Genomic DNA, 19,567 nt, shown 5'->3' with positions numbered 1-19,567 from the left:
AGTTGTTTAGAAAGCCAAAAATTACATTCAGCGTTCGGTTTCATGTTCAGGGAAACGGCTGAGGTTTTAGTCCAATAAACACACCAAACAGCTTAATATCGCTTCTCAAGTTGTACACACTTAATCTCTTAATCAATATTATTTATAGCCCTTTGACTTTTCCACATTTTAATTTGATGAGATAAACCATTGTGTCTGCAACCTGTGACTCTTTAACTGTAACCTGTAACTTTGGCTAAAAATAGTAAACCGGGCTTTTTCTTTTTACATCATTTTCCACAACATCCCATAGCATTGATAAAAATTGCTAATTTGCGTTTTTCTTTATTCTAAAGCCAAAAAAAATAGAAATAAAATAGTGAAAATCCAGTGCAACCAATTTCTAAAGGAACTTGTCTTATTAGTTGAGGTGAAATTTAATCTCAGTATAAACCCAGATTTTCTGGGAAGTTCTCACAGGTTTGTTAGAGAACATCAGTGAACAAACATCATCATGAAGACAGAGGATTACAAGTCAGGGAGAAAGATTTTGAGAAGTTTGATGCAAAGTTTTGTAATAAAACAATAAAAACTGAAAACGTACAGCCCCATTATGAAACATGGTGGCAGCAGCATGCTTTGGGGATGCTTTTCCTCAGCAGGGACAGGGAAGCTGGTCAAAGCTGATTAAGATAAACAAATCCCAATCCTGGAAGAAAATCTGCAAAACTCTGGAGACTGAAGTGGAGGTTCACCTTCCAGGAGGACGGCAATCCTAGACATCCAGAGTTACACTAGAATGGTTCAGATCCAGGCATTTCTATGTGATGGAACGGCCTAGTCAAAGTTCAGATCTAAATATGAATATATGTATAAATATGTGACGAAGGCTGAGCTATTATGAAAAGATGGATGAAAAAGCTGATGAAGTTTCAGCTCCTAGATGGGGCAAAATCTGGTACACAGTATCGAGCCAATACCGTCCTTTAAAGTGTAACTCACCCTGCTGTAAAAACAAAACCTCGCTCTCAGACAAATGTTGAAAAGTTCAACCAAAGTGGACGGTGCCAAGGGACCATGAGGGCCGGGGCTAAGTGTGGGGAACCTAGAATGTTCAAAGCATTATACAACACTATTAATCAACGCTCCGTATGCTGGTGATTCCAACTCCTGAGTCTGACCCGCCACGCTGGGCATCTGACAGATACTTTTATACAAGACCACTGGGCCATGATGACGAAAGCGTATACCATTTGAACCAATGGGAAAATTCAACTGCAATAGCCACCATTCAACCCCAAGAGGGCACAATATTGCAGAACAAGTTTGCATGTAAAAGTAAAAAATTGCACATTAACATTAAAGTAGCACCCTTACGCCAGTTTATCTGGGGGAAAAAGTTGATTTTGGGGTGAGTTACACTTTAACTTCACATTTATAGACTACTTTGTCACAGCAAGGCCCACTAAGACAGCAGAGTACCCTCTCCAAAGGTTTACAGTACAGTAAACCTTTCCAGCCACGTCCCATCACCACGTACAATAACTCGCTTTATGACTGGCACTGAATCACACTGCAGACCCTCACGTGCACGATCGGCGCTGAGGTATACAGGCATAGGACGCAAATACATACAGTCAGTTTTAGATTATACTTTTCTACTTAATAATTTTAGCTTTTATGCCGAGCGTCGCTGTCCGTTTTCTGCATGTCATGCTGCTGCTTAATAATTGTCCAGTTCTGGCATCAATAAAGTGCATCTTATCTTACAATACATTGAAGTTTGTGGTTTCAGCGTGATGAAATGTGTGAAAGTTCAAGGAGCATGAAACCCTGACTGTTATCTATGCCTTATTTGCAGAAAGACTTTAGTGGGTAACTTCAACCTTAAAAAAATAGCACAAAAGTCAGGGTCCCACTTGCTTAGCATGAAGAGGTAGAGGCAGTTTGCATAATCACACATCTGAGAATATAAAACAAGACAAAGCTGGGGATCTACAGTCCATCTACAGTCTCGTTTAAGGCATAAATATTTTTAAAACATCTCAGTGTGTGAACTTTAGCCTGATTTGAGCAACAGAAATCAGTAGAGTGAAGTTTTATGACATTAGTAGCAAGAATGCCTTAGTGGTTCTGGTCCTTAAAACATTATATCCCTTAGAAGAAGGGAGAAGAAGGAGGAGCTCACTTAATGAGCCACTAGGCTTCCTTTGAGGTAAGGAACAATATGACAAACTATTGTTTCACATTTCAGAAGAATTGATCTCAACATGAAGGCTGATTCAGAATCTGTCATTCAAGATCAGTAACACTAGCATTCAAACTGCTTTTCAAGGCTAAGATTAAGGTCAGTCTAACATTACTGGGTTATTTGTGCTGCGATTCAATACAAATTAACATTTTTCATAAGGAAATTAAAGTTAGTAAATACATGTACAATCAAAAAGATTTTATAAAGGAAAACAATGCCAAAAAGAAAAAGGTTTTCTACAATTAGTGCCCATCCAGTGGTGCAGATTCTGCTCCTTTGCATTGATTTGTGCTGATCTAGCTGTCGGTATGAAGTCATTCTGAGCTACACGTCCACAGAAGAAGAAGAGAAGAAATTAAACGATTAAATTCCTCTCTTTTTTTAGGGGTGGGGAGGATGAGGGCTTAAAGCTGAGACGTGGTGGCCAGATGGAGCATCTCGTGCATGGAGCTGGAGAAGATGTTGAAGAGCGAGGCCGCATCCGTCTCATGGCAGGACTTCCAAGCTGTGATGGAGATCACAATCCTATAAAGATGGGAGAAAAATATGTCACCCAGACGGCAGAGTTTTACAAGATGGTCAACTTCAACAGCACATCGAGAATAGTTTGGGATAACTGGGAAAGGTCAACACAGCATCTTGAGAACGCGTTTTCTGCCCACCTGTCGTCTCTGATGCGGTAAAAGAAACCGTACCCATGGTGCACCATCGGAGCCACCGCCCCCATTATTGTGGTGTAGCCCACCAGACTGGACGACAGCACAAAGTTCCCGCCGCCGCCACTGCAGACACACAAACGCAACTCTTGTCTGTTCAAGCGCATCAAAACTAAAATCTTTCTGCATCCACTGCTAGCTGAGAACAATGTCTTTAATCTACATTTACCAATTTTTTCAGACTGAAATTCTCTGAAATCTTAGTTTAGGAGATAATGATTCAAATCTGGAGTGAAACATCAACAGTTAAATACTAGCACCTTTTGAATAAATGTTTAAGTAATGACATGTTTTTATTAGATGCTTCAAAAAAAAGAAACATTCTGCAGACGCTAGGACAAAACAGCTGTCAATGCGAGCTTTGGAGAAATATAAAGTAAATCAGGAAGTTTTTAGAGGCTTCGTCTGCTGCAATCTGTCATTTAAGGAGGAGGAGCTGAGTCAACATGTAAAATTTACTGGTTCCGACTACGGCGATAAGATTTTTAATTATGATTAAAGGGACGACGTCCCATGTCCAAGAGGCCGGAGCTCCTCTATGCTCCTCCATCTGAGGAGAGCTCAGAGTGGAGCCGCTGCTCCTCTGCACCAAAACCAGTGGATTGAGGTGGACCAAGAATCTGATCAGGGTGCTTCCTGGTTCCTCTGGGGCAGAACCAGAACTTCCAGTGAAGACACTCCAGACACTCACATTTCTTGGTTTTTCTGAGCTATTTTAAAACATTACACCTGGACAGGATTATCCTACCCCTAATATAAATTTGTTTAAATTTGGGGTCTTAGATGCTTTCATTTTGTTTCAATTGAATTAAAAAATATATAAAATAATGCTGTGTTTGCTTTCTATTTTGGATCCAGGTGAAGAACCAAGGATCCAATTTAAAAGCCTGTTCTATGAAGTTTTAGAGGAATGATTTCTGTATAAGTTTGTGGGTTCTCAAAGAACAAGAGATGGAAAAAAAACAGTAAAATTGCAAATCAGAGATAAGGGGCATCATTTAAATATAGCTAAATATAAAGGGCCATTTTATTGTTCAGATATAAAAAAAATTGTGTTTCAGATAACACAGCAGACAATAAAATGTGGAATACTGAGCATATTTCTATCCTCTATTTTCTCTCATCTGTACTAAAGTAGATCTGGAAGTTTTTTAAACATTTGTTGGAACCCTAAACCCTTAAAATCATATTATCAGCCTAGTGATCAGGTAGTAAAACTTGATTTTGGGACACAACTCTTGACTATAAACCAGAGCAACATCACCGGCTGAAGCAGACAGAAGGGAACGAGTAGGACAGGTAGTACCTCCTTGAGTAGAGGGGGTCAGAGAACAGCTCAGGGGAGGGGCGTCCTTCTTCTTTAGCAATGAGATAAAGCCCAAGAAGATGTCTGTCAAAACCTGCAGCCAATAACAGAAACGTCATGAAATGCTGCCCCCGACACATCAAGAGGTTTTCAAAGAAGTGTTTCACTCAGCAGCGGACGGATTTAACGGTATAATTTTTCTAAGACACTTCAGCAAGGACTCCTGCAGCGTGCCAGTACAATACTCGCCACAATGTACTTCATCTGTGGTTGCCACTCCTTAAAGTTAAATTGAGACAGACCTTAATTTAAAGAGACAAATGTGAAATATTGTATATAAAGTGAACAATTTTTGATCATTTGTAAAGAATGAATAAACTCAGTGGATTTAAACCAAAGTTCTGCTGATTAGAAATTATTAAATGAGACAGGAGCGGAGCTGAAATAAATAAAATACATGCAAAGGTGTCTGTAACTCCTCAATGCTGTGACAGTGAGGTGAGGGCTGGTGGTGCAGAAATATAAAATCTCAGTTTAGTTCATGCTAACATTGTTTGTTTACCAACTGGTGGCAGGAGGTGCCACCAGTTTTTGAACCGGAGAGTTCATAACAACTATGATTATGGTTTTGCTGGTTATACCTTCAGGCGTGGCCTGACTGGCATCAAAGAAGAGCAGTAGCTGTCGGTGTGCAGATCAGGTGCTAAAAGAGCCACTTCGTCTCAACTTTGAGCAGAAATTATCCCTCTGTGCCTGAGCGGCTCAGAGAGTTACTCAAACATGCATGAATCAAGCAAAATAACCACTTAGGCCATGATTTTATTGAAGGAATAACATCACAACATAGCTAAAAGCTCAAAAGTTGATTTTGCATGATGTAACTCCTTTAAAACATTGATGTCTAAAAAGCAGAAATTTCAGCCAGTCTGAAAACAATGGGAGACGTCCTACAAATTGACGATGTTCCATGTTTTTAGACATATTAGCCAATACATACAGTATATCTGCACAAGCATTAATTATACAAACTCACCGTTTCCATCTTGAGCCTCAGACATCAGCTTGTTGTGTTTAATAAAAGCCGAGAGCATAGCTGTCCTCCTGGCGTTCGCCTGAGAGGGAAGATGTCAGCGTTATTTACGCAGCCCTGCAGAAAGCTGCATCAACGTGCTGCGCAGAAACATGCGATAAAAAACAAGAGCTAAGACGTCAACTCAAAGGTAGAGATGCACCGATCAAGGCCGATACCAATTTCAGATTTTTTTTTTCAGGACTATAAGGCATTTTAAAATTGTGCTTTAATAGAGGACATCGTTTTAAATCTGTCATATGGTGAACCACAAGATAACCCATTTAAAGAAGAAATGGATTAAACTTCACACAGCTGGCTGATGCATTTATAGCCCAATTATGGTGGAAGTCCTTAGATTTTTTATAGATTTGACAAAGAGGGAAACAAAAAAAATAAAAATAAATAAAAATCATGGTATTTTTCAGTGTTTGTCCTGCTTATGGCTGGTCAGAGCTGATCCAGAGAAAAACTGTCCTCTGGTCGCTGCATCTCTACTCATCATGAAAATAACGCCGTAATAGCAAAGAAAAAGCAAAAACAAACATTGAAAAAAGAATCATTCTATAAAACGCAGGAGATGTAAGAATGAAATAACAGGAAGGTAGGAAGATGAACATTCACATAAACTTCGTTTTAATATTCAGTATGAAAAATCTGGTCCAAAACTAATTAAAAGACAAAGATGCACATCAAAGTTATAATTGAATTATTTTATGTTGCTGTCAAAGTCTTAATAAAATTAAATTTCTTTTTCAATAATAATAAAAAAAAAAGCAGGGCAAGCATGGATGTCGCTTGTTTCATTGTAAGGGCATCCTGTCTATGGCATTTAGAAAACAAACCGCACAAACAAAGCATGTGGCTCTAAACTTTAAGCAGCTCCTCCACTCCTCTGACGGAACCTGGGAACGTCTAAGAACAACCTGGTTGCTCGACCAAAAGTGTTACTGAGGACGGAAACTGTGCAAAAGTCAACAACCGTACGACAATAGCTGGAGATGGATTCTCAGATCTGATCTGCTCACCTCTCATCCAGTAAACTTCAGAACGTGCTGCCATTGTCATATAAAAAGTCTAGTCAAAAAAATGTGTAAAAGAAAGCAACCAAAGTGTAAAGAGGAACCTCTAAAAGCCTGGAAAACATCTAATCAACGTCTCTTTGAAAGCTTAGGAGGTGTCTGGCTGTTTGGAAGCAAAACGTGTAGAAATGATGTAGGATTTACAACTGTGGTGTCCAGACTTTCTGCCATGTGGACCAAAATCGTCCATTTGAAAGTATTCATGGGATACAATCTTTTTTTTTTTTTTTTTTTAAATCAGAGCAGAATGTGATTTTCTCTCTAAACATGCAATTTACATTAATGTGGAGGATCGGTGTTGATTCCAAAGATAAAAAGGCATCTGATATGTTTGTTTTACTCCATTCTCAGCTGCAGGGAGGAGGTTACGGGTCACTTTTTTAACAAAAATGCTTCGGCCTACTGTATTTAACCAGGTTTAATGGATGGGCGTGTCCAGGTTTTGAGTAAAATTACTGGATGTTTCTGGTAACACTACAATGACATTTAAAAGGAAAAGCATAAAACTGGGCTGATTAATGACCAATAAGTTATGTTGCTCCTAACATCTTTATTATACGAAGATTTTTTTCCATCTTTGCCCCTCATATTTGAAATGTCACACAGTCTACTTACACCAATGCATGTTCTGATTGGCCAAATATCTCTCCGATTTTAAATATGTGGACGCTGTCTGCTAATGGTTCCCCAACAGAAACATATTTAAGATATTTACATCACATGCAGGGTCCATCATGGCTCGGCACCAGTTCACAGCCTCCTGGGTGCAAGGCCGCAGGGTCTCCGTCCTGCCGTGGTAAAACCTGCGCGTCGTTGCCGTTTCATAGCAACTTCCTGGCCTGACAAAAGCACGAGCGAACATTTGGAGCCGACCACTTTTTTTTGTTTGAAGTAAAAAATAAATAAGCATAGAAGTGTTTGCTGCGTACTTCTTGTGCAATCGGTGGTAGGCCAGCTGCATCGCCAGCTGGATAAAGGTGTCTGGATGCAGCTTCCTCTGCTTGATGGCTGATTTTCCGAACGCTGTGAAGGCGTAGCACACCACCTGAAGGTTCTGGGTCTGCGACAGCACAGATAAAGTTAATGATCATGCACCTCTTTGATCAAAACAAGTCCTTTTGCTCCCCCTATTAGGCTTTCTGGGGACTCACAGACTCCAGATACTGCTGTTTGGCATGATGAATGTCACTGTAGGCTTTTTCATCAAGAGTAAACAGCAACTCCTCAGGAAGAGGGATCCTCCTCACGGTGTCTGAGCCCTGAAAAAGCAAAGACACCAGAGTCTGAGAAGTTTAACAGGCATGAGTGTGATGGTGTGTCCAGAACAGGGTAAAAGCTGGTGTTTACCTTCCATTGGCCCTCTGTAGCTCTGATTTGCTGGTCAAGATACCAACACATTGACACCAGCACCATGGCATCATAGGGCGCGTGCTGCAAAACGATTTTACAGGAAGTATTTAACATATATTTATGTATTAATCCACAAGTCACACCTGAAATTTTACTCCCATCTGCAGTTTTGAAATCTAAAGCTTTTCCGCATGCAGATTTCTCTGTTTTAATTGTTTGTTTTTAAACCTTAAATCAATTTATACAGAGCCAAGGCTTAAAGGGGACACATCATGCTTTTTACCTTCTTCGTTTTCACACATAAATCATTCAGCTGTAGTCCATTTAAAGTGGAACTGAAATACTTTGGTCTGAATCCCTCTTTAATTTACCCCCACATTCCCTCTTTTTATGCCTACTCTGAGGTGCGAACACCTGATTTTGGTACCGTCTCTTTAAATATAAAGGAGGCACTTTACACCCCGCCCCCTCAAGGTCGCACCGCGTTCCCATCCATCCCAGTCGGGCATTTTTGTAGTACGACAGTGTAATCAACAACTAAATATTTTCACGTATCCACTTGTAGCTTCGGCATCCTTAAGCATGGACTACAACAGAGCGGCAAGAAATAAAAATGGCGGATTCGTGAGGCTTGTTAGCTGGAAGTCCAGAACGGCAGCCGAATACCATTAATAAGAGCTTCTAGTTCCTGTTCCCTGACTTTCCTCAGGGTCAACAGTGAGACCTCTATCATGGGGAGGAAAGGAGCTTCGGACTGCTGTCCTGAATTCGGACATCCTTTAACTCCGACGTAATTACATGACGGAAACGCTCATGGATGATGCGAGTCAAATACGGGGCTAAGCCTTCCGAAAATTAACTACAAAGTACGTGCTCTCCCTTTTCTCCGGAGATTTTTTTGTTGATTTCCGTGAGGTGGCTGTGCTGACACGTCATGTCATGCAAAGAATTGTGGAATACCTACAGGGTTCTTAGCACCGATAAGGGACGTCGCTGGGTTCCTAGGCAAAACTAGCCGCAGGAGGGAGCATTCAGGCTAATTTTCCTACCTCCTTCCTTACTGACTGTATTATTCGGACAGCACTTATCATGGCTACCGCTGACGCACTTCTGCTTTGGCTGAAGAGTCCTTACTCTAAGGGTATTCGGGTTGAGCCCATACCCTGCTTAGCAGCTCCGCAGCAAATACTGTGATGTTATTGTTTAAAAAAAAAAAAAAACACGTAATACAAAACTGAGAAAACGGAAAAGCTTGAAAAAACAGAACATTGAGATATTTATGCTCCTAAACAGACTTAATTCAACTTTTCTGCACTCCTAGAAACTCCAAGTACACAACAAAATGTACCTAAGGACTAAAAAAGTGGAATTTGCATATAATGTCCCCTATAAGACATGATTACTGCAAAAATCAGCGATTACTAAGGGACAAACCCAGCCATCCATCCATCCATGCAAACATCTATCCTTCCTATCATCAATCTATATATCCATCCATCCTACTATCCATCCATCCATGTAGGGATGCTTTCAGAGGAGGATGGACGGATAGATGCAACTTTAAGCGAGTGGTGCAGGGCACAAATGTCTCAAAATCTTTTTTCCCCCATACGCTAGACCAGTGTTTTTTTCTGGAGAAGAAATGTAATCTTTTGATTGTGGAGCAGAGACACATCTAAAACATGTAGGACAATGGCTCCTGCTCTAGATAAACTGAACTACAGGCTGTGTGGAAACAGAGCGTCTAAACTTCTCCACAAGGAACCAAACATGAAAACTTACATCACAGGTGGATCCAAAAGTGCCGTCTGAAAAAGCGATAGAGTTGTAGGACTTATCCCCCCAGCGGATAGTCGGGTCGCCTGTGAGGGCCGCCGCTGTCAGCTGCGTTCAACACAACAGAATCAGCTCTCCGCGCTCGTGGTTAGCAGATAGCTCAGATTTGTGGCACTCATACATTTGTGTAGTTCTCTGGACTGGAGTAGGGTTTGGATTCGTCCAGGGAGATGACAAACATGCTGCTCTGGATGATCTCCAGAATGGTCTTGTTGTGTGGATCGATACTTATCAGATGCTCTCTGGCCTGAAAACAGACACGGAGGTATAGATCTCCAGTGATGGTTTGCTAACACGAGAATGACCTTGGTGACGTTTCTGTTAGCGTCTCTTCAATGAAACACCGTACCTTGGCCCAGCGGGTGCGCTCGTCGGATGTGAGAGCGCCGACTCCGTCTCCCTCCGGCTCTCCGTCGCAGCGCTCCTTCACGAAGCTCAGCTGCCTAAAGCCAGGAACACAGTCAGGGTCTAGGGGTGGTTTTGCTTTACGACTGGCCCAAAACAGATATCACAACCACAATCAATTAAACCCGGTCGTACTGGAGAATCTTAAGGAAAATAATATGGATTAAATCAAATTAAAATTAGATTTGAGCTATTTTCTGTATAGTTATCTCATTGAAGACTCCTAACTCTCAAAGTAAATAAACCGATACCAAATGATTTGATAAAAGAGCAGAAAGTTGTTCGCTTACAGGCACGACATGGACAGATTTACCCAGAGCCATGTTTAGATGTTTCCTTCTGGGGAACCAAATAAAGTTTGACTTTTGACAATATGGAAAAACATTTCAGGCCATAATGATTAGTTTTCCCATCGAGAAAAGCCACAAAAACCTGTCAGAAATGATGACCCATGAGAAAGCAGTGAAACTGGGGGCAAGTTATTAGTAAAAGGCTGTTGGATTCATGTCCTAACTTCAGGTAAAAAAAAAAAAATTAAAGGGGATTATGAAGTCACATTTTCTAACGCACAAAAAAGGGATAACATTTACTCCACATACAAATTCTGGTAGCTATTTTCTGGTATTTATTAACACAAGAATCAGGAGAAAAAATATTTGTTTTTTTTTACTTCCTAAGGCAAAGGCTGGAGGATACAAACTTTTAATTTTATCACGATATATTGTGGTTAAGATAAAAGTGATGATTAAAACACTTTTTACAGCTTCTTGCAGTTTTTTTCAGGTAACTGTGTGGCTGCATGTCAATTATAGTCCAATGAGCACAAATACTTTCCTTAAAAACTATTTAGAAATGTAACATATATTAAAACAAAATTCAAATATGTTTCATCAGGACACCAGCTACATAGATTGGCAAACTGCACACAGTAGCTGCATCTAATTATATTTTTTAATATTTTTGATGCTCTCAATAAACCAACAGTGGGGAAAATAGCCAAAAAAAACTATTTCCGACAATACAGAGTTTTCAGACACCTCTAGTTGGAATTTATCGTTGTCCGGATAAATCCTAATTCTTATCATGATAAGAAATTTCTCACAATAACGATAAAACGATACATTAAAGGCCCAGCCCTACTTTCTGCTGCTAAAGAATAAACAGAGCTTAAAAAAAGAGATTTTTGCTTTCTTCTGTCCTAAACTGAAACATTTCTTCAGCCCGGTTGGTAAACTGAGAGCTTGAATGATCCTGAAGAAGACCACTAGCCAAAACCCGTTGGTCTGTAAATAAAGTCTGCTCCTTGTGCTGCAATTGTTGCTGAAGTTTTTATCTTACTAAACTAAAGAGAGTGAGATACTTTAAAACCAATTAAATCCAAAGCATATAAAGTCGTTTCTGAATAAATAAATAAAGACCGTTTGCGTTGGAGGATCTGGGCCGCTGTGGGCCTGCTGGTCTGGGTTTGGTTCCCACCTGAGGAGCTCTGGAGGAGTCAGGATCTGTCCGTCAAAAAGGGCATCAAAGGTAAAAATGCGTCCGCGGCACATCACCACCAGGTGGGACGGACACGGGCCCTCGCTCACTGAGAAACGGAGCAAAATGCACGTCAGGCGGCGTCAACGCAGCGGCTCAGAGGTTCCAGGTGCGCCGGGCGGCTGCAGAAAGCCGTGGAGCGAGACCCACCTGTCTTAAAGTAGTTACGGATGGTGTCCTTCTTCACTCCCGGCACCTTGCAGGTGCAGTAGAGCATCCTGAACTGATCCATGTCTAACGGGTCCTTCCCAGCTTTTTGGGGAGCAAGTCTCTCCCTTAAAGCAAACACAAATTAAAGCGTAAGATGCTCTCAACGCTTATGAAAAAAACGACGTGTGTGAAAGGCGCGTGTGAGGCGTGCGTCTTACGTGCGGAGCAGGTCCCAGTACTGCAGCGTGTGCCATGTGATGATGCTGGTCCTCTGCAGGGAACAGCCTTCAGCGGGCGGCCAGAAATGCTCCAAGTACGGCCCGGGACCGCCGAAGTTAACGTTCAGCTGCGAGGGGATTCGCACTTCCAGGTACGCGGTGTCTAGCCACCATTCCTCCAGCTGAGGGAGAGCACAGGCACCGTTATAGCTCGCGCTTTAAGAAGCAGGGAGCAGTGAAGGTCGCTTCAGCCACACACCCAGTTCCTCTTAGCTTTGGCGCGCTGCAGCAGTTTCTGGTGCAGCTCCTGGCCGACGCCTTCCCTGAACCTCCTCACGATCTCCACGGTAGCTTTGAACTCGGCTTCCGACGCAAACGGACGCACTGCAAGTAGAAATTAAGAGGGGAAAGAGTGAAAGCACAACTAAAAAGGCAAAATATTTGCTTTTTATGCACGTCGTCTGCTTTCAGAGGCTTGTGTTGAACATCTGAGTTTGTATTCGGCCAGCTGAGGAGGACATAGGGAGGATCTGGTTATTTGACATTTAGAACCCTTTAGCTTTTCAAACAGGAAGTATATGCAGGATTGTGAGTCCACACATTAACCTGCTGATAAAATAGAAAGGATTCCTAAATCAATGTTTGCTTCTGTGCCTTTTTTTGTCTCTTTTTGTGTCTCTGCTCCGTCTTCTCTAACCTCCAGTCAGTCGAGGCAGATGACCGTTCACACTGAGCCTGGTTCTGCTGGAGGTTTCTTCCTGTTAATGGGGAGTTTTCCTCTCCACTGTCGCTTCATGCATGCTCAGTATGAAGGATTGCTGCAAAGCCATCAATAATGCAGACAATTGTCCCTGTGGCTCTTCACTGTTTCAGGAGGAGTGAATGCTGCTTGTAGAGACATGATGCAATCTGCTGGGTTTCCTCAGATAGGAAACTTTTTGACCAATCTGTATGATTGGATTGAATTTGACTTTGTAAAATGCCTTGAGATGACTTGTTGTGAACTGACAGTATATAAATAAAATTGAATGGAATTGAATTGAAATAAGGGGTTTGCTAATTCACCATGTGGTTCAGAGAAAACTGGCAGCAGAAATGTTTGAGCCTTTGCCACAGAGGCAGCGCAGAATGTTAAATGTGATCAAATATGTTTTATTTAAATTAATTATTGGATCGTTTGATACATTTTTTATTACATTGTATCACCAGCGCTGTCACTGATCTTGACGTACATACTCGTTTACTTGGTTTTCATGTTGCGTAATGTTATCACAGCCTGCACAATGACTTTGCATTTATTGCCCTGCAGCATCCGTTTATCCTCAGTGTGATTCTACAGCCATAATGAGCTCAGGTTGCATATTGTAATTCATGTAAACACATTTACTAACGCATAGCTTTCCGAATGTGGTCATCAAGATACATAGTAGCTGTGGTCATAAAGCACAGTCAAAGCAAGAACTTTTAAGGCCTATATAAGTTTTAGATTTTAGAATCAAGCTGCAGTGGCAGCAAGCTACTATAATCAAGCGTAGGACTGTAAGTTATCAAGGAAAGCATGTAGTTATGGTACTATTCCTGCATACTGACATGACAATAGCACTTATGATTAATCCACGCTTGCAAAACTCTCTTCTTTCTTTTCTATCATTGCAAAGACCCCACCGTTTTCTGAGTTTCAGCTTCTCAGCCACCAAAGATGTACGCCTGACGTGGGCGTCAAGAGCAGCCGGGGTCAAAGCTACTGATGATGTGTATGTTTTGTTTTTTTTAATGCACGGCACTGGAAATCCAATATCCTCGCAAACGTTGCATCCAGGCAGTTCACTGAAGTTGCCATATTGCAAACAATGTGACGAAGGTTGACGTTTGCAATAATGCGCAGCTCTAAAATTCCACCATATGCATTATTCTCTTGCCTGATCGGACACATGTTGCGCTCCGATGGAGTAACCTGGTTCTGCGCAGCCGTTCCTACCTGCGTCCAGGTACTTAGAAAGGCTGCCCTCTAGGGACGGTACAGGCAGGGCAGGCAGGCTGTTCTGGTACTGGAAGGTCCGCTCAGGCAGAGTATCTGCTAATCGACTGGCCATTTCTTCTCTCTGTAACACAAAAAAACCACGCACTGTCACAAAGATGCAGCTGATCTTCCTTTTTTTCTCCCCCTGCTATAGTGTAACTAGATGAATAGCACTGACTCCCAATCATCAGCAGCTTGGAGAGCAAACAGCTCAGACCTTTATTGTCTGTACAGATGTTTGACCAAGGGACGTAAGCTTCGGTGCATCAATGGGGATAATCTTGTAATTTCTTTATTCTCTGTTGGATCCCAGACCTCTACCTCTATTTTATATGTTACAGTTCCTGGAAATAAGCTATTAGAATCAATAAAAATTGCCACGTCGGGCATCAGTACTGGCAGGGAAAAGCCTGATCGGTGCATCTCTGTCCATTCATCAGGAAACCACTTCTTAAAGTGACACAATATTGCACTTTTCTGCAACCAGCAAAGCTAGGTCTGAATAAACCAGCTCCTCAGATCAGCTGTTCCAACTTATTGCACATTTAACAAGCATTACATATACCCTGATAATGTTGCAGAGTCATATAAAGGATGCAACAGCAAATGAACAAGTCCGTTTGGGATAGACTTTATGCATTTAGACATTATACAAAGAGTTATAACGGGATAAATCATGTCCTCTGTTTACCCTGCTTTTACTTAATTCTACGGGGGAACGTGTATTCTGATCCAGGTTATATCCATTTAGCCTCTATGTGCAGGAATAAAGGCACCGATACTCCGGTTATTTCCCTTGTTATTAAAGGAAAACAAAACACAACCGAGGAGCCTGAGTCCTGCTGCTAATGCTACCTTACAGCGCAGCTAGCTCAGTTAGCAAAGATAAACGTGAACAGAAAACTTACTGCTAGCTCAGCTTCTCTGGAAAATGTGCTGACTTTGTGTTACAGCATAAATATCGTGGGTTTGGGTCCTTTGGCCGGCTGGCTGGCTGGGTGAGCGAGGGAGGCTCGCTGTGTTGTTGCCCGCAGCTGCTGCCGCAGGACCGGACAGCGTTCACCTTTACCCCACTCAGCCTGCTGAGTCCCTGCCAAATGCGCCTGATGCGCCTGCGCGGCTGAGCCGACTCTGTGGGCCGGCTCTCTGAAAGGAACGACAAGAACTGCTTAGCCCACGCTGAATGACACAGTAGATTTTTGGTGCTGATTAATTGTGTTTAAAGGCAAGGCCATGAATAAGGGTGCATTGTATATCTCTTTTAACATTTTTTCCCCTATCTAATTTAATGTATATTGTCTATTTTGAAGCACTTCTTCTATATTTACAAGTAGGCTAAATATACACTGTAAAAGCATTAAATCAATCACGAAAAGTACAATTAGATCACTTGAAAACTATGTTGTTGCATACACATAATAGATCAAAGTGAATATAAAAATTCTGGGATTTAATTAAACATATTTTACATGTACCATAAATATTCGAAATATCACATTTATGCGATTAATAACAAAGTTATTATTATTGGCAGTAGAGGTAGTCATAATGATAGTTGGAATATGTTTGATTGAATTTTTGAAAATGTCTATATGACTGGTTTAATAGCACATCAGATATAAATTAAATCTGTTTGTCTTGTTGCACTGCCTTTAGAAACCTTTTTTGTGAATTGATGCTATAAAAAAACAAGCAAGCATGTAGATAGACAGTTTCCACTACAGTTGCAGGAGAACCATATTGGTATCAAGGTTGTCACATTGCTTCAGGTTCAAGGGCTGTTAAATATATATATATATATATATATATATATATATATATATATATATATATATATATTGTATCCAAACATTTGCATTAAAAATATGTAGTGACTTTAATAATACAATCATTGTTCATGTACAGATATGCAAACATTGTCAGTAAATTGAAATTTGGATTAATTATGAAACCGGTACAAAGTTAAGAGTTGTGTGAGAGCAGTTTGACAGTTTGGTAAATTGATCCTAATGAGTTGAATCCCAAAAATGAACCGGAACTCCCACCACCATTGACTACTGAAGTTTGAGCCCATTGCGGCGCATGCGCTTGGTTTGACCCAAGGACTTTACACTTTGATACTTTTGGGTTTGACCTACTTTTTATCAGTTACATATGAGAAACGTGTACAAATTTCAAAATGAGTGCCAGTTGTATTTGAAAAGAATGCAACAACAGAGATTTTGGAACAGCTACAAAATAGCAAAATGGTTGTTAAGCCAGTAGGTCATGTCAGTGTGCCCTTGTTTTCTTTTCCCCATTATTTGCATGCTTCAACCAGCAGTAGTTGAGGTCTCCAGTGCATTTGGTAGCAATGATCTCTGCAGATGGTTTAACTCAATCGGCCCAGGAAGTTTAGTTTAATCTATTTCTAAAAGGTTTTTAGTTTTAGACGTAACAAAAAGGGGGGAATTGTTTATTGGTTGTATTCCACTTTTTTGCTTTTACACGACTTGTAAATGTTCACTGAATAATATGCAAAAGAGTATTCTGAATTTTTGCCAATACTTTTATTAGATACTAATTATTCCCCTGTCAAAGCATTCATTTCTGACCACTCAATAAACCTTTACTGTTTTTCCTTCTCTATTCTGATTTTACAGTAAAAGCTGAGAAACATTTATCGGACATGCATGTCAGCTAGATCCCCTATAAAAAGGCTAATCTCAGCGCAGTTCAGCAGCTGCTCTTTTTCCATATAAACACAGTATTTTATTTATCAAACAGCTCCTCCTATCATGTTAGTGTATGCAAATGTTTGGTGCCTTTTATATAATAATATTCAAATAATTTACACACAGCCCCAGTGGAAAAACAACAACACATATTCACAGAAAGGAGCAAAAAGAAGTTTAATTTCCATATATGTTCACATTAAATAGGGTTTTATCTGCTTTGTTTTAATCCATGTTACAAATCAGTCCAGTGTATCAAAGTACAATAAATCAGCAAGATTATCTGCCCTTGAAGATGCATAGTAGTTGATTATTGTATTAGTTTACGGATAAATTATATGTAAAAAAAAAAAAAAAAAAAAAAAAAAAAAACACAAACTAAGGAATAATTATGGCCTCTAAAAAACAGAAGGCATTTTGTAATTTTATTTTTTTTCTTTTAACCCAGACTTTTTAGTTTATTGCAACGTTCACAGCCCGTATTTGCTGATAATTTCCTTAGCGTGTGTAATATAGGTCGACATCGCCTCGTCCTTGGACATTCCTGAAACCGGAGGAGAGACACAAATTAGTTACAGCAAAAGCAAAACGCATCAGTCTGTTTCTCTGTAAGCAGCGGCAGCAAGTCGGATTTATACAGAACTTTCTTGACAGAAGTATTCGTACCCCTTGAACCTTTTCGCCTCTTGATCCACTGCAACCACAAAACTAAACGTCGTTTATCAGGATTTTATTCGATTGGACCAACACAAAACAGAGCAGGACATCAATCTAACCAGAGCCCATTATATATCCATAAAGTAGCGCGTAGTGGTGCAGTGGAATGCAAAAAATTTAATAAAATCCTTCAGATGAGACCAAACTGAGAGAGTCCACTCGTGTAATTTAATCTAAGTGCCATTCCAGATGTTCTGCGAAGACCCCAGATGTTTGTCAGAGGACATTAGTGAACAGATAGCATCATGACGGCCAAGGAGTGCAGCAGATAAGTCAGTAAGGAGAGAACAGGGAAGCTGCTCCGGCTCTAGAGGAGCTGCAGAGATCCACAGCTCAGGTGGGAGGTTGTGTTGCCATGATGACTATTAGTGTTGACCAAAAATCTGGCTTTTATGGAAAAGACGATAAAGCCAATGAATGAAAGAACACCGTAGCGAACGTGTGCTTTGGTTAGATGAGCCCAACACTTTTTAGCCTATATGTAGTGGAAAAGCTAGCGGTGCACATCACCCTGAACACACCATGCTCATGGTGAAACATGGTAGCGACAGCATTATGCTGCGGGGAAGATTTTTTTTTTTACACCAAGGACCTGGGAGCTGGATAAAAACAGGGAAACTTTTCCAAGTGGTAAAGGACAGGACTGCATAGACGAGCCTCTACCAGGTTACATTTTATAATGACCACAATGTGACACTTAGTATAACCAGTTGTTGCATTTACCAGAGCCTGTCAATGTGGTTTCCATCTCCTTTTTTAAAGATTCAAGGTCACAGTGACCGCATGCCTCTGTTAATTTTAAGTAGTGAGCCGCATCAGTCATTTTAAGTTTGCACACATTCCTAGCTTGTTACCTTTCCTTGATTCCCAGGCGTCCCACTTTGCTTTCCCTGTTAGGTCCAGCAGTCCCGGTCGATCTATATTCAGAGAATAAAAATCACACGAAAAGGGGAATAAGACTCAGAAGTTAAGAGAAACATTGAAAAAAAATGGGCTTATGCAGCTCGTGTAAGTGAATTAATATACCGGTGTTAACGTCTCCGACTACGGCCTGCTTGTACAGACCGTAGAGGATCAGCAGCTCGTCGTTGGTAGGCTGCGTTTTCACCTTCTTCACCTCATCGGCCACTTTCTTGAACTCTGCCTGCGGGACAACAGGCACTCAGAAAAGTAATTCAGAGCAAGACCCATAGGGAAAACAGGGCAAATACTGTTATTATGTATACATTATAAAGTCATTAGAATTGAAATTATCCGATAAGGTGCACTGAGAGGGAGTAAGGGATGCAGAAAGGCGCATGCTGCTGAGCAACAACATCCCAGGCTGCATTTGTAGTCAAGCCAGAGGGAAAAGCCTGGGAAACCGAGCGTTGCACAAGTCGGAGTTAAACAAAGGGCTTTTCATTCAAGCCTCTGGTGCTTTTGTGCCTGAATAATCTGCTTTAGAAAAGATCTGGGACATGGCAGAACAGATAATTATGGAGCCCCCATTTAAGGACAAATATAAGCCCCTCTCATGTTCCTGAAACAATTCACCCACCGAGGAACAGAGAAAACTGCATGTTACAGTAAAGTGTTCTTGCAGTAAATGCAGCTGACTGCAGCATCAGGACCACAGAACCAGAAGAAGAGCCGATCGTAGACATTGTTACCCTCGCACCGAGCTATCGCTGTACAAAAAAACAAAAAACAGAAAACGCACGACCCTGAACGCAGCAGCTGAACGGCCTTCGACCGCAGCAGCACGGCGGTGGGGCGCACCTCACACAAAAACCCAGAGGCAAGCAGAAAAGGAGCGGACTTTACCTCGACGGACATGTTGGTTGGTGCAGGCACGCAGCGGGGCTGGAGGGCTTGGGTCCGTCACTTTGTGAGCAGCAGCTGTAATTGCGACACAGCAGAGCGATGCGATATATTTTATGAGCCGGAGAGAGACAGCAGCGGCCTGCTGAGGAGGAGGGAGCAGGAGGGAGCAGGAGGGAGCAGGGGGCTGCAAAGAGGAGCGCTGATTGGCTGCCAGACACCGCCACACATATGCAGACTCATCCGCAAGGAAACCGGACCCCCAAAACCGGGCTATACTGTACTGTATTCGCCAATGCTATTTATAATAATTAAAATTAAGCAGTTTCCCGTGCAATTTCGTCCGTTCATTAATAACTGTATCAGCCATATAACAAGGAAGTATCCACCATGTAAGCTTTAACCCGCTCACCTT

General features: G+C 41.3%; 1 protein-coding gene across 3 annotated transcripts; it reads right to left on the bottom strand.

Moving 5' to 3' along the window:
• Positions 1-308: 308 nt before the first annotated feature.
• On the bottom strand, positions 309-19,353 carry crot (carnitine O-octanoyltransferase). Of its 3 annotated transcripts, XM_036133832.1 has the most exons (18): positions 19,156-19,353; positions 18,376-18,493; positions 18,204-18,266; positions 12,158-12,282; positions 11,899-12,080; positions 11,681-11,805; positions 11,471-11,579; positions 9,939-10,032; positions 9,711-9,836; positions 9,536-9,637; positions 7,751-7,834; positions 7,555-7,662; positions 7,333-7,463; positions 7,119-7,242; positions 5,286-5,364; positions 4,253-4,346; positions 2,893-3,012; positions 309-2,755 (listed from the first exon to the last, which is right to left on the bottom strand). In XM_036133832.1, the coding sequence occupies exons 1-18, from the start codon at positions 19,165-19,167 to the stop codon at positions 2,635-2,637; spliced, it is 1,917 nt and encodes a 638-aa protein (XP_035989725.1). In that variant the 5' UTR covers positions 19,168-19,353; the 3' UTR covers positions 309-2,634. The 3 variants fall into 3 exon arrangements, with proteins under 3 accessions (XP_035989725.1, XP_012704801.2, XP_012704802.2); XM_012849347.3 differs by lacking the exons at positions 18,204-18,266; positions 18,376-18,493; positions 19,156-19,353 and adding exons at positions 13,877-14,000; positions 14,827-15,018; XM_012849348.3 differs by lacking the exons at positions 309-2,755; positions 2,893-3,012; positions 4,253-4,346; ... (10 more) ...; positions 11,899-12,080; positions 12,158-12,282 and adding an exon at positions 16,785-17,176 and having other exon boundaries at positions 19,156-19,330.
• Between the last annotated feature and the right edge of the window lie 214 nt (positions 19,354-19,567).

Source organism: Fundulus heteroclitus, chromosome 3 (genome assembly GCF_011125445.2).
Source record: "Fundulus heteroclitus isolate FHET01 chromosome 3, MU-UCD_Fhet_4.1, whole genome shotgun sequence".
Lineage (NCBI taxonomy): Eukaryota > Metazoa > Chordata > Actinopteri > Cyprinodontiformes > Fundulidae > Fundulus > Fundulus heteroclitus.
This window is presented reverse-complemented; position numbering and strand designations above follow the sequence as displayed.

Excerpts from the sequence above, each read along its gene's own strand:
- crot (XM_036133832.1), bottom strand. Across the intron at positions 11,806-11,898 it reads TACTGGGACCTGCTCCGCAC|GGAGAGACTTGCTCCCCAAA; the intron begins GTAAGACGCACG and ends GTTTGCTTTAAG. Across the intron at positions 5,365-7,118 it reads TGATGGACCCTGCATGTGAT|GCGAACGCCAGGAGGACAGC; the intron begins GTAAATATCTTA and ends CTTCCCTCTCAG.